The sequence below is a fragment of the Hesperophylax consimilis genome, chromosome 26 (genome assembly GCF_061612785.1).
Source record: "Hesperophylax consimilis isolate HC1 chromosome 26, BYU_Hcon_1.0, whole genome shotgun sequence".
NCBI classification, from domain to species: domain Eukaryota; kingdom Metazoa; phylum Arthropoda; class Insecta; order Trichoptera; family Limnephilidae; genus Hesperophylax; species Hesperophylax consimilis.
In genome coordinates this window covers 16249693-16265703 of record NC_142861.1, presented here as the reverse complement: position 1 = coordinate 16265703, position 16011 = coordinate 16249693, and the positions used below count along the sequence as shown (strand labels likewise).

The window sequence follows — 16011 nt, the reverse complement described above, 5'->3', positions numbered from 1 at the left end:
ACGGCGCTACGTGCCACACAAGCAACGAAACCATTGATCTTTTACGATTGAATATCAAAATAACACCTCTTATTGGAAAATCGTGTATAATATGCATGTATTATTTATATATAAACCTTCAGGAAGAAATTCTCTAAATGATAATGAAAATTCTATCAAAATACGTTGCGTAGTTTAGATTTCAATCTGCGACCTCCGGCTTGCTAGTCGAGAGCCTGTCGAGAGTCCTTACTAACAATAATATAATACAATGTGATAATTGAGTGATTTCTAATGAAGTGGTTGGCTGATTGCGGCAATGCCTACCAATATCAGTGGTTCCCAATCTTAACCCTTCTTTCTAGACCCGACCCTATTTTACGGAAGCCAAACAAATCTGTACAAAATAATTCTCCGGTTTTATGATATATGTGGATGTTAACCGATTCTGACCTCCCGATAACTGAAATAATGCCACGAGTGGCTTGCTTTCTGAATATGCGTTGTTCAATTTGTAAATTGACAATATTTATTATTTAATCTTTAGATTTTTTGTGTACTAGTTTGAGATAACGACTAACCAGGACAGAGGAGCAAAAACCAGTACGGTACTGGTAAAACCACAACCGTGATATATTTAAAAAAAAATTATGTCAATAAAGAAAAGACACAGAAAACAGATTTTTAAAATATAATTTACCCCGTGAGTATTTTTGAGGCTTTTAGTTTTTTTTAGTGTAATTTACGTTACAGCGCCCTTGAGGTGATTTTTCACGAAAACGGCGCTATATAAATTAGCCAAATATATTACGGCACAAATTGTCATTCTATCTCCTTTTGTATTAAAGCGACAACACCACGCTATGTATTCGTATTTAAATGTTTATCGTAAACACTTCCAAATAATTGTAATATTTTCCAAAAAGTCATCACGAAACGAAAAAAAAATCGGCAATCGACGAAACATTTGTATTTTTAATTGCATTACGTTCGTTTGTAATATTAAAATAAGAAATAGTCTTTCTTTCTCTGTTCCAACAAGCAACAGAGCGGCTTATCAAAAAATATTCTCATATCTCGGTCCTAAAATATATAATAAAATCCCCTCTCAGCTGAAACTGTGTGAATTATCATCCTTCGGTCCAAGAGTGACAAAATGGTTGTTGGATCTAGGCAGGACTGATTCCGAAATGATACTAAAAAATGTAATTTGAAATCACGAACGCCTCTATGTATCTTGTTTATGTATCTTTTTATGTATCTTCGTTTTAACATACTTATTTTAGCTAGTCTTAAATCCTGTATTCGTCTAGGATAACTTGAAACCTGTAAATTTGATTGTCCTGAAACGGGAATCCTTCCTAGTTGGACAGTCAAAATCATAAAATGTAATCAATATAATAAAAAAATAAATAAATAAAATAAATATGATTTCAACAACAGTATTTAATTTTGGAATATGTTAAAACATAGCGAATCTATTGGAAATTAATGTCACCGGGAATATTATAATATATATAGTCTAAACTAAAATCTCACCTTTTTAAGCTGTCATACCCTTAAATTAAATATACTATTCCCGAGAGAAAGTCGAGTTATATCCAATTATGACCTAAATCCTGTATGTAAATTTCGCTAATAAGTAATTAGTTAATGTTAATTAAGTGTTAATCTCAAGTGACCTACCAGGTAAGTATTGCACTGTATATTATCTCCATATATAGTTAGTAATAACATAGATCATTGTAGAAATGTATTATATATTTGTACAGCGCTCTTGAGGTGATTTTGCACAAAAACGGCGCTATACAAATCATCCAAATATTATTTTTACTATATATTACTTAAACATAATCAGTTTTACAAATAAAAAAACATTTCCCAACTATTAAACGGTTTTTTAGTTGCATATTGAATAAAGACTGTACAATTTCTATTTCGAATTATTACTAATTAAAAATGTCTTTAACTGCGCTGCGAAAGAGTTGGCAATATTGCATTTTGGCAGACTTATACGCATCCGCCATGCTCGTGAATTTCCCGGCAAAATAACAGTTATAATTTGATTTTTAATGTATTTTTTTAGTTTATTAATTTCTCGCGACCCCATTTGGGGACCGATAGGTTGGGAACCTGTGCGTTACACATTCATATTAGTTGATTAGATTTGTGTTGGGTTGTAGGGGTAAACGTGAACAGTGGCTCTGCGGCACCGACCAATTAGCCGATGTGATTAATTCTGTGTATAATCATAAACTATCAGGGCCGTACGAGGAATGCTTCTGCCTGGGTGAGAAAATATTCTGCCTATATACCTTACAGTTCTCTGTCACTAATCCGCCGCCCCACAAATCAGACAAGTATTCGATAAGTTCGGCACACATAGGGCCGAAATATCGATTTACGACGACAAAATATGTTTATTTAATATTCTGATCAGAAATGCTTGTGAGGAGAGTGCTTAAGAAAATCTTTCAGAAAAATACACAATTAGAATTAGTTGGGGTCAGATGCTTATATACAGGTTGTATTGGCACGTACCCGACAAACTTTAACCAGCTATCCCTTAGCATATTTGGAGTAAAAAATCTTATGTGCACTTTGCTGCCCGGTAACGTTTTTTTTAATAAAAAATTTATTATTCATATTGTCACCACATGTCACCTCTGTTTTATCCTTTGTCAAAGTTTGAAAACCCATCTGGCAAATATTTTATTCGAATTCTATTGAATAATGCACGTGTGTACCTATATTGGCGCACTTTTACAATCACAACGAAATGGCACGGCACCATTCGTCTCATTTTTAACTATTATTATTTAGTGTGTGCGAAAGAGCGAAGACGCTTTTTGACATACTTGCTTATAACAGCTGTTGAACACGAAACGCAATGCCAATGACAGTGATGTAGTGTGGAAATTTTTTTTTTTGTTTTTAATTGAAAAAAAATGCTACCGGACAGCAAAGTGCCCATAACATTTTTTACTCCAAATGTGCTAAGGAATAAGTGGTTAAAGTTTGTCGGGTTAGTGCCGATGCACCCTGTATAGTATTATTTCTTTATTTTGAATTGATGAGAAAGGTAAATATTACATATAATTATGATTAAACTGTAAAATGACCAAATGTGGCTCATTTCTTTTAATTTTTTAATTAATTTCCTTTAGAGCGGGGTAACCAAAACTATCTTAAAAGTAGTCTACTAGTTTAAAAAAAAGGAGGACATACATTTAAGAGGAAGTTACAAACCAAAAATGTGTATATTCTTGGTATACCTTATATTGTAGGTAATAGGCATTAAAATCGCTTGAAAAACGCTTGACCTGAGTCTAGAAACGTTCGATTTCAAGCACAAAACTGGTTTTGATTTATTTTGTAAATAATTTTATAAGAAAGCAAAAAAGTTAACCAAGTGAATCTGTCACAGATAATCATACCTATAAAACTGTATTTCTTTAAAAGTTGTTTCTTTTATGCATTCATACGTTTCTATTCAAAAAACTTTTTTTTAATTGTTTACATTTACATTTTTTACTGAGTAATTTATTTTTTTATTTGTATTCTACTCAAGCGAAACGATAGAAAAACTTTCAATTTATCTAAAGCGTATTTTTTGGTATTCATAATGTACACAAATTCGTTACAAAGATTAATCAAAATAGTGATTTAGCATTAAGCTTCGTCTTAAAGTTTTATATATTACTATAAGATGTTTTTTCGAACTAGTAAGAAAATATCGTGGAACTTGGTGGAACTTTTTTAAAACTCTAGCTAAAGAAAATTTTTCAATTTGTTTTTTTTTTTTCACAAAATAGAATGTCATAAAAATGATATTATATCCATCTTACGTTAAAAATAATTTTAGATAAAAGTAAATACCTGACGGTTCAATATCCATGTCGAAAACTTTCTGATCCACCGCCTTCACTGATTAGGTTATGCGACATTTACACTTCGGAGCGACGGTATCACGCGCCACTCCAGGCTGCCGCGCAGAAAAGCAAAGTCCGAAAGTAAGGTAGGTAACGGTTTACAGCGCAGTCCTTGCGTGAGATTTATCTGCACGGCGCACAGTGGCCAATTTTGAGGATTTGGCGCGACATCGCTCTCGGCGTTCGACGATTTGGCACCATTGATGTTTTTTTAAGTATTAATAAGAAATACCACTTATTTTTTGTTAATTCTTATTAGTTGAAATGTTGATAATAATTTTAATGCTTTTATAAAAAGTAGCATGTAACTTGGGCGCTTAGTTTGTATTTTATGAAAATTAAGTACAATAATTTATTAAAAATGCAATTACTGGAGTGGCTGGCTAAAGTTGGTGGTGATTTTTTCACGTATCTTAAAAAATATCTGAAGAAATTTTTTTAAATACTTTTTTGTAAAACAAGTACACAAACAACCTGATTTCGCACGCCTTCTAACTCGCCTAGATACAGCAGCATAGTTGCGCGCACGAATATCAGTGTACCCCTGTTCTGCTACTAATTACATAATAATTGAGTTTCAGATGTTAATTTAAATTGACAGTGAATAATTGCGAATAACTTAAATTTTATTCTAACGGTACGAAGAACTAAATATTACATACAGTTGATCTTTCTTTGACATATCGGAGTTAAATATAGGATTCTGAAAAAAAATTGACGAAAATTAAGTACAATCATTTCTTAAAAATGCAATTACTAGAGTGGCTGGCTAAAATTGGTTGAGATTTTTTTTGTCCGTGTACAAAAAAGATACAGCAATAATATCATATTAAAATTAGCGTGAAGACTCGTGAAGATTTTTATTCCTACTCCATTAAAGGCAAAACTTTGGTAAAAAAAATTGGAAAAAAGGTAAACTTTGAACCAAGGCAACAGTTATAATTTATGAAAAAAAAATATTTTTTCGGATATTTAAATAAAGCACGTATCTTAAAAAATATCTGAAGAAATTTTTTTAAATACTTTTTTGTAAAACAAGTACACAAACAACCTGATTTCGCACGCCTTCTAACTCGCCTAGATACAGCAGCATAGTTGCGCGCCCGAATATCAGTGTACCCCTGTTCTGCGACTAATTACATAATAATTGAGTTTCAGATGTTAATTTTAATTGACAGTGAATAATTGGGAATAACTTTAATTTTATTCTAACGGTACGAAGAACTAAATATTACATACAGTTGATCTTTCTTTGACATATCGGAGTTAAATATAGGATTCTGAAAAAAAATTGACGAAAGTTAAGTACAATCATTTCTTAAAAATGCAATTACTGGAGTGGCTGGCTAAAGTTGGTCATAATTTTTTTTGTCCGTGTACAAAAAAGATACAGCAATAATATCCTATTAAAATTAGCGTGAAGACTTGTGAAGATTTTTATTCCTACTCCATTAAAGGCAAGACTTTGGTAAAAAAAATTGGAAAAAAAGGTAAACTTTGAACCAAGGCAACAGTTATAATTTATGAAAAAAAAATTTTTTTTCAGTTATTTAAATAAAGTACAAATTTTAAAGAATATGTCAAGTAATTTTTAAAAATACTTTTGTGTGAAACAAGTACAGAAACAACCGGATTCCGCACCCCTTCCAAATCGCCTAGATACAGCAGCATAGTTGCGCGCCCGAACATCTCAGTTCTGTGCGTAATTACCGAGTAAGTAAGCTTCGGATGTTATTTTCAATGGTTTTTTTAATGTCAGTGATTAACTGAGAAACACATTGGTAAAAAAAAAATCATTTCGGGAACATGCCGATCTGGGGTCAATGTCGCGCCAGCGCTCAAATTTAAGCCACTGTGCGGCGCGGCGGCCTGGACCGGCGCGTGGTACCGTCGCTTTAAAGTGTACGTGTGGCAGAACCTAACAGTACATACCCAGGTATAAAATACGCAACAAATTAACAGGTTTCCTATAAAAAAAAAATTATTGTGAAATTTGAACTTATCCTGGTTTAATGTTAGGATGTCATGTTTACGCTTGTGAGAAAACTTCATTTTGTAAACTTGTTAAAAAAAGACATGGCATAAAACGAACGGAACAGAAATGCGTGCTACATTTGTTAAAATACACAGAGGACTAAGAGAAATGTTTGTAAACAACAATACTACCGCATTAAGGCGATGCCATACGTAGTAATGCAAAATCATGTGTTTTTGGTTTGAAAATTTGGTCGCCTAGAAATGTTTCACATACTTTAATTAAATACTGCGAGTAGAATACATCTTGACCTTTGAAATAATCGAGTATTTTTTAGATAAGTCTTTTTATAAGCCCAGAAAAAATAATGTTTAAAATCTTGACCTTTGAAATAATCGTGTAGTTTTTAGATAAGTCTTTTTATAGGCCCCGAAAAAAAAATGTATAGGCCTATGAAAACTGCTTTAAAGTTCAAAATCTCCTACTTACAAACCCATTTTCGGTTATGATTTTATTGTATAATGTGGTAAATTAAGTTATTTATAAAATGATCGGAAAAAAATTAAATATTTATGCCTGAACATCCACAAAATAAAATAAAAGACACTTTTTGGCCATGTTTTTTTTTTGCATAAATAAAAACAGGCGGATGGTGTTAAGCGGGAATTTAAACCTTATCGCCATCTACGTAAGGGTTGTTATTAATAGCGGCTCAATTTAAAATATTACACTACGTCGTGCATCGCCTTAAGTATAAAAACAGAGTGTTTCTTCAGACTTTTAAGGAAGACAATGTGTTTTACTTACCACGGCAGAACAAGCAAACCAGACAAGTATAACCCAATTCGATGGTGTACAAAACTTGTTGATGGTGTACAGTCTAGGCACGCGGCAGACTGCTGAATTTGACATAAGAATACCGGCGAATTATAGAGCCTTAATTTGTGCTTTCTACTAGTCAAATTAAGTGCGGATTATATTGATTGTCAGATAACCGAGCGACGAGAGAATCGCTTAAAAATATTTGTTGGACAGAGTATACAGTAAAAATGCCACAATAACATATTGATCAGGTTAAAAATTACAAAACTTGAACTATTAAACTAATGAACAGACTTCTTCTAGAGGTTATCTAGCCAGTCGATGGCATATGGAGTCACTTGGTTCAGAACACATGGAAAAAAAATAGTATTGCTGATTTATTATAATTGTGTTAACAAACTATTAGTACATCCAGAATATATCTGAACAAGTGTTCACGCAGCTACGTTTATCCTAGTATTATAAAGACGAAAAGAGAAACATCAGTATTTTTATGAACCCGTAACATATTCGTGTTTTACTGTGTGACAGTTTGTTAGAAAACTTGTCAATTCATTCGTCATATTCCTGCAGTCGCGTTTTTAACAGGTGTACGAATAATTTAATTAAGATTTACAATAAATTAGAAAAAAAAATATTTCAGTAAGTTTTCTTTGTGAGAAACTGATAAATGGACATTCTTCTAAGATGTGTTTTATTGTTAGAATTTTGTAAAATTCAATCAAATTTTAGAAGCATTTAGGTTCAATATGTGCATCATATAAGTACCCACAGCGATTGTAACTACCCGAATGCAGCTTACTGAGGTCCATGTCTTCCGATGAGCTGATGCGACTGATAGATACTTTCAGTATCGCCCTTGTCAAAGACCACCGTGCAGAATCGAGAAATGGCATTAACCGTTTTTGCTGGCCAAATCTGATTAGCCAGATATCTCTCAAACTTCTGGCTAGTTGGACGATGGCAACGTTGCCATAGTCCCATTGGCTTCGGGAAATTGGGAATCTTATGTAGTGTTCACATTAAAAAAAGTCCTGGTTTCATACAATACAAAAATTGTTTCACGGAATTTGAACAAATTTCAAGTTCTGTGGAAGATCTGTTATCATTTCAGTTTTGAGAGACGACTTGCGTGGTCGAGGGGTGAGGATCTCGACTAGCAATTCGAAGGTCGCGGGTTCAAATTAATTAGTTCAAGTTAATTTGATTTGATCAATTTGCGTTTTTTCAGAACTTATTAACTAAACATAATATATAGTATAATTGCGGCACGTTACAGAGTGAAAGATACTCTCAGTATCACCCTGGCGTAAGACCACCATTTAGAATTGAAACGATGCTTGAAATGGCTATAGCCGTGTTTGCTGACCAGATCTGAATAGTCAGGTTTTCCCCATCTTCCTCTTCCCCATCTCCTGCTTCTCCCCACTACCTTTAACGTAACAACATACCCCAATTAGGGATGCCTTAGTCTCACTAGCTAAGACGGTGGGGAGTAATAAGAAACGTGCGATTTTTTTCGAGGTTTCAAATCACATATTCATATGCATATATCCATTAGTGATCTCATGATCAAATTATCATGCAAGGCAGCCGACAGGAAACATATACCTACACAAGAACCGCCCCTTGTTCCTGCCGCCCGGTTGCACAGCACACATTGCCCGCAAGACTGCGGCGCACCTGTGAACCAATGCTAATAGAGTTTCTGATACAATCATACTCCATTGAATTGAGAACAATATGATCTGTGTTGATAATATTTTCATCTAATATTAGTTTCCTTATAGATTGGTGGCGGATATAACAGTCTGACTACTAATGATTATTATTATTTTATAATATTAGCTCGCCATCTATAATAATTTTCTGTCAACTGTCTGCCTAAATTGTATCTTACCTTGGATACGTTTCTCGCCAAACTGAGCAAACTCATGACTCAAGACAAGAAAAGGGGATGAGCGATGGATCGTAGTAGGAGCCTTGTCCTGAGTAAATTGGAGAGAAGGTCACTTTCCCCAGCAATTAAGAAACGGCTATGGAAGAAGAAATTGATTAGAAAGGTCCATGTGACTCACGGCTTCCGAGCTGAACATGGAGACGGCGGTGACAATGAGGTGACTGAGCGCTGACACGCTCCCCGCTAGCAGACACCAGCGCAGCGGTAGGGGCAGCATGGCGTACGGCACGAATACGATGAACAGCACGTACCACACCAAGTACTCCCGCCGAGTAAAGCCTAGGCCGTCGCCGACAAAACCTGGACAGATAGACAGATCAATCAGACAACGAATACACTATAATTAACAATATATTAAAGGCTAATAATTAGTCGGAACTGTACATAAATGACATCCCATGGCAAGGAAGAAGGAAGAAGAAAGAAGGAAGAAGGGGTAGTTAGTTACCTTGCGCATTGAGCAGCAGCCAGGTGCAGACGGCCGCCCAGTGCAGGTAGTTGTTGGCAAAGCACCTCCAGCAGGACAGCGAGCAGAGCGCCAGGTTGGCGGCCGCCCCGCAAGTGGTCCACGCCGCACCGTTGGCTGGAACCGCCCCCTCGTTGCGGGCGGCCCATAGCGCTGCCAGGGCGCACTGGAACAACGAATAACCTTGTATTCAACTATTTAAGTTCATCTCGTCCGACAGAGGGTTTTGTAACTCAATGGGATTGCTCTAGCAAGAAATAAAAATAATAAAATTAAAAAAATATATTAACGTACGTTTGTGTATCTGCTATAATAAAATAAATTGCATTGATAAAGTACCAAAATCCCATCATGTGTGATAACAAAATGTGTTCATTACTCGGAATACAACAGTCGTCTCAAACAATATTCCGAGTTCGTCTTGTAGTGTAAACGAGTGAGCGTATATTGTTATCTCTATACTCTATACTTATTAGAAAAGCCTTTGACAGTATAAGCCACAAGAAGCTAATAAAAAAATTAGAAAATATTGGAATTCAAGGAACAGTTAAAGAATAGTTTAAAAGTTATCTTCATAAAAGACACCAACACGTAAAAATTAACAATATATTGAGTGAACCCACCTATTCCGAATTTGGAATTCCTCAAGGGACAGTTCTAGGCCCAATATTGTTTATCATTTATGTGAATGAAATGCTAACAGTACCAAAAAATGGAAAAATCATATCTTTTACCGACGACACAGTTTTAATCATAGAAAAAAAATTGGGAAGAAGCCTATCAAACTGCAAATACAGAAATAAACAACTTAAAACAATGGTTGGATGACAACTACCTCTCCTTAAACTCTGACAAAACCTATTTCATGACTTTCACATTATCAGACAAAATGCACCCAATAATAAATTCCAATATAACTATCCATAACTGTTGTAATAATTATACTGACAACAGCAATTCACCTAAATGCTCAAAAATCTCAAAAAAAAGTAATATTAAATATTTAAGCATAATTATAGACCAACATATTAAATGGACAGAACATATTGCGCAAACTGTAAATAGAATACGTAAACTTTATTACGTATTCCTCAAACTAAGAAATATATTACATAAATCTTTGCTACTAAAGGTTTACTATGCATTAGCCAAATCAGTTCTGCAATACGGAATAATAGGATGGGGAGGAGCGTATAAAACCAACTTAACCCCATTTGAAATAGTACATAGAAGACTCATCAAAATAATTCTAAAGAAACAATTAGACTGTTCAACCCAAAAATTATTTGATGAATTCAAAGTATTACCAATTAATAAAATTTATCAAAAAAACCCATTACTACAAATCCATAAAGACAAACTAACAATAAAGTCATTCAGCACAAAACCGAGAACCTTAGGACAAATAATAATGCCTAAACTTAATACTACAACAGCCCAACATCATTACACATACTCAGCAATAAAATGCTTTAACGAACTCCCTATAGAAATACAATCCGAGAGGAATTATGAAATTTTTGAACAAAAACTCAAAAAACATTTTACTATTAAAAAAATTCTAAGTATGTGTTACGATGTGCCAACCTATATTTACATTATGTACAAAACAAATGCCATCTTATATTTTTCATTATGTATATAAAAAAATTTCATTATTTACAAAAAAAGAAAAAAAAATTTGCAACTTATATTTTCATTATGTATAAAAAAAGTAGTCCTTCATGCATCCAAACTGTAACAACTGATAAGTATATATAGTACTGTCAATTTGATAGTGCTCCCTCCCTAAACACGAGAATTTCTCAATTAGGGAGGTATTGTTACCACTAATATTATATATTATATATATTGTTTAATTATGTATTATATGTATATTGGTTAATAAATAAATAAAAAAATGTCAGTCACACCCGCGATGTAGAATGTACATAGTATTCGACGCAAATACGAAAACTTCGTCGACTATCGTATATTTCGTTCATACGCGCATATTCTTTGAATGTCTTTGTCATACATGAACAACGTGTGAATTAAGAATTTATTGAAACAGGAGTGTTTCTTACTTGCCACATTTTATCTTGAGTTTTGAGGACAATAACGATGTATTGTAAAGTCATTGATAAAATGTGTTTTTGCTATCAATATTATTAACTACTCAGTCCTCTGCTATATTTTGATAGAAGGTCGGGATATTTCCGCTTTGTAATAAAATCTCAATAAATGGAATATTTCTGAATGTATCCGAAAACTAAAAACTGCCTTTCGAAGGTGATAAAATACCACATAAAATTTTATTATTATGAAAAAAAACATAATTTTTTAAATATAAATATTTTGAAGACGAATATAAATCATAATTAAAAATGGCTCACCTTACGTTTTTTAACTAAAATTACTGATATCGAAAAAATATATAAGAACACGCGCATTTTATTAAACAAATGTATTACAAACGTTACTGTCACCTGAATTTTTGTCATTTCATATAAAAATAATGAATAAAAAAATCATTAAGTTTCATAACATTTTTTCAAATTGCGTTCGAAAAGATTGGTTTCATAATGGTGCACATTTTAGTTATTCCGTGGTTAACTTTAAGAGTTGAATAAAAAGTATGGTGTTTTTTCTTTCTAACTCCGTTTAGATTACATTTCTCACCATAATATTGAGGGAGATACAACGATTTCTATTAGACCATTATGAGTTGTTCCTGAAAGCGACCAAATAAAACCTGAAGGGTTAATTTGTTTCAGTTTTTTTATTCATTCCATAAAGTTCTGGGCGATTTAACAAACATTAATTCCTAGAGTTCAGTAGACAACACATTAAACAAAAGGACAATTGTCATTACCATTACAGGAGAGTCCTTTCTTTGATGGGTTCAATCCCGGACTCAGCAATCCACTTGAAGTACTAGTTTTTAAGGCTTTCTCGCATGCAGATATAAAAATTAACGGAGCGAAAAATCGGCGCACAAAAGCTACTTAGGTATAGATTTAATGGGCCAAAGGAATATATTTTGGATCTACAGGGCTTTAGATTGCGAGAAGGCTTTTCTTGACTTTGATATATTTATTGTATTTACTGAGAAAGATTAATTTAAAATATAATAAGTATTGAACGATTGGCGCTTCATTTTTTGGGGGAATTATTTTTATAAATATTAACAAAGTTACTATACACTGCTCCATGACTAAATTCATAGTACCTTAATCATTTGTATATTTTATTCTTCTCATTATATGTATACAAATTTTGAACTCTTTTATAATATCAAATCGAAACGTTGCTTAAAATGACTTAATCCGCGTTAAGTAACCAGATATGAACAGCAGGTTCTACGAATCCTTCCTCTTCCCCCCTCTGTCACAACATACCCCACTCCCATCCCAAAATTCCACAATCAGGGAGGCCATAGTCCAACTGGTTCCGGACACACGGAGAAAACTTTCTGATATATAATACTGTTAATTTATTAAACCCCAGCTGACTGCGGTTATTCTTAGGTGTTTAGGATTGAAACAGCTTGGGATAATACCTACCATAATTTCCCATCATATACTATCATACCAACTTTCCATTTCCTTCATTAAAAACAGCCTTACCCACATTGGAAAGAAGAAGATGATTTTTGTTGCATTGTAAATTGTTGCAAGTCAATACATACGCATTGTGTCGCTGTGGAAAGCAGGTGCAATCGTTGTGTCGTCGTGAATTGGAGTCGTATATTCACATGCTTTGTGATTTGTTTGCAAAATATTATCTCGTTTTGGAGGAAATTTTCACTCTGTGCGCATGGATTCATGGGAATTCAAGGTAGGCTGTCCATTATTATAATGGAATGTGCTTTATATATTCGCATCCTTGTTGATTTGGTTTACAGTCCATTCCGTGTAATAGAACACGTTACATTAGGAGATACCACATATACCATTGTGACCTTTTCTGTAGGCGTTTTTAAGATATACAATTCCGTAGTACATTATTTTGATGTATCTCATAAGGTTTAGCCAGCTTTAGCAATGTAAGCGCCCGAAAATATATTTTACGACTTGATTACAAAACGTCGACTTTTCTCTACTTTCCATAACTATAATATGCATGTATTATATATACAAAAATTTCGCAAAAAATTATCTAAATGATAGTGAAAATCCTATCAAAATCAGTTACGTAGTTTAGAAGAACTAAGCGCACAAACAGACGGACGCGGATTACTTTATACTATTTAGAGATTTGTTTAAATTATTCGTTTTCCTGTTAAAAACAGTTAAAAGCGAATGTTTTATGAGTAATAAGCTTTATTTTCATACAGACACTGATATTGTCGCATTCCGTCATCATGTTTTTTACGAAAAGAACACGTGTTTTATATATTCTGAATGACGAATATTTTATCAGGAAACTGGCAAGCTATCAATTTTTAGACAGCATCATTTTTCTCCTTGCAGTATTTACCAAAGAGTATTGTGCCAAAAAGGAAACCTTTGTCCAACGCTGAATACAATCTGACGATGGTGATGAAAATAATTTGATTTGAAGTAGGTTTTAATTGCTACACATTAACAGTAATAATTCGTGTGTAGATTATTCTGCAATAATTACTGTAGTTCGTGAATCCGCCACCAGGCTTTCAATTTGACTCTAGCAGTCAGTCAAAGTCAGCCTAACTATGAAAGGTCAATATTATAGACCCCAGCCAACTCTCAAGAACATACAAACTATTGGTAAAGCCAACAAAGCGACAAATAATTACACAATTCATAATACAAATAATTATTCCCCTCGATATATAATTACGTAACCATATTATAATAAGAAACAGACCATTCTAACTTAAATAACAGTACATATTTTTATTATTATATGAAAGGGACTAGGTATCAGATGGTTGGGGCATGTAGAGCGAATGAACGAAGAAAGGAGTGAAAGGAGAATATATTTATTTATTTATTTATTGTAAGAAACAAACAGCATTTTTTTACAGGATTAGTTATACAAGAGGTTACATATGAGGTAAGCCAAAATAGTTTCTTATGCTAATGTTGGTTAATGTGATATAATACAAGATTGTAATTGGTTATAACCATTAACTGAAAATGAAATAAACAAAAAAATAAAAAATCATTTAAATATACGGTATTTCACAAGAGTATTATTAAGAATATCGATATTGTTAAATTGCGTGTTATATTGCGCGCATATACGGGGGATTGGAGAATTTTTTCTAAGGTTGGTTCTGCACGCGGGCAAATGAAAAAAATGGTTTTGTCATGTGACGCACATGCGAATGGTAGAAGGAGTCGAGGATGCCCGAGGAAGACATGTTACGATCAAGTGAATCAGATATTTGAGTCGGGCCATGTCAGGAGTCAGAATAATAGAATAGAGTATATAGGATGATGTATGAATGTTGAAGTGTGTGCAAATACCGAATTGTTTGGCGGTCCGTCCTCTCTGCCTACCCCTGCGCGGAAATGGCGAGATGGTTAGTTAGTTAAGAGGAAACTACAAGCCAAAAATATGTATATTCTTGGTATACCTTATATTGTAGGCAATAGGCATTAAAATCGCTGGACAAACGAAGTCTAGAAACGTTCGATTTCAAGCACAAAACTTGTTTTTATTTATTTTGTAAATAATTTTATAAGAGAACAAAAAAGTTAATCAATTGAAACTGTCACAGATAATCATAGCTATAATACTGTATTTTTTAAAAGTTGCTTCCTTTACGCGTTCATACATTACTAATGATTTTTTTTTTAGTGTTTCCATTTATTATTTTATTTGTATTCTACTCAAGCGAAACGATAGGAAAACCTTCAATTTATCTAAACAATATTTTTTGGTATACATAATGTACACCAATTCGTTATAAAGATTAAACAAAATAGTGATTTAGCATTAAGCTTCGCCTTAATAATCAGCATGCATAATTTCTTAGGACGGGTTGTTTCGGATAATTTGAAAAATTCATCAAATTTCAACGTTCATTTTCGGGTTCTATGAAAGTCCTTTTCAAGTTCTGTTACTATATCATTGTAGGCTAGTTGCTTGACAAAACTAAAATAAAAACAGAACTTGAAAAAATCTTTCAAAGAACTTGAAAATTAACGTTGAAATTTGATGAATTGTTCAAATTCTCCGAAACAACCCGTCCTTATTGTGGGTTATTTCACAAAATTGAAATCTGAAATAATAACAAAATTTAAATAGAACTTTCAGAGAACTTGAAAATCAACTTTGAAATTTGATGAATTGTTCAAATTCTGTGTGTTTCACAGAATAATCATATATCACTCGTCTTACGTATCCGGAGCCAGCTGAGCGCAATATTGCTGAAAGTTTTGTGTACTTATTTATATGATGTAGGTTGGGTTAGGTTTAGCTTAGGTTAAGTTAGGTTATGCGAGTAATTATTTCTCTAGGTATAGATATTAATACGTAATAATCATAACCGTACAAAAGTTTGAAAAGCCCGCAAGTTGTAAGTTGTAACACAGTGTAGCGCAATATTGCTGAAAGTTTTGTGTGCTGGGGTAAATGCGGTTGGTAGAACATTGCTGGTATTTCATAGAATTAAGATTCATTCACTGGGGACCTTTTCTAACTACCCGTTTAGAAAGTACAGAAAAATCGTTATAGTATTGCTTGTATTACACATTTACAAAGTGGCGTTTTGTGTTATTAAAGTGAAAACCGTAAAATTGGGCTTAGATTTCACATAGTAATAATCAATAATATTTGGACGATTTGTATAGCGTCGGTTTTGTACAGAATACCAAATACTGTCATTGTAACTGCCACTAAACACGATTCTTACGATTATTGCTTATCGTTCGTGAACGCTTTCCAAGTTTGTTTAAGAGTAAGC

At 33.4% G+C, this 16011-nt stretch overlaps 1 protein-coding gene across 1 annotated transcript in view; it reads right to left on the bottom strand.

Moving 5' to 3' along the window:
• The window catches only part of Ac78C (adenylyl cyclase 78C), a 114274-nt gene that overhangs the window by 49545 nt on the left and 48718 nt on the right, over nt 1-16011 (bottom strand). Inside the window, exons 5-7 of the mRNA XM_089647653.1 lie at nt 9117-9300; nt 8803-8968; nt 3645-3662 (exon numbers count right to left, since the gene is read on the bottom strand). Coding sequence (XP_089503779.1) covers nt 3645-3662; nt 8803-8968; nt 9117-9300 — 368 coding nt within the window. The remainder of the gene's footprint in view (nt 1-3644; nt 3663-8802; nt 8969-9116; nt 9301-16011) is intronic.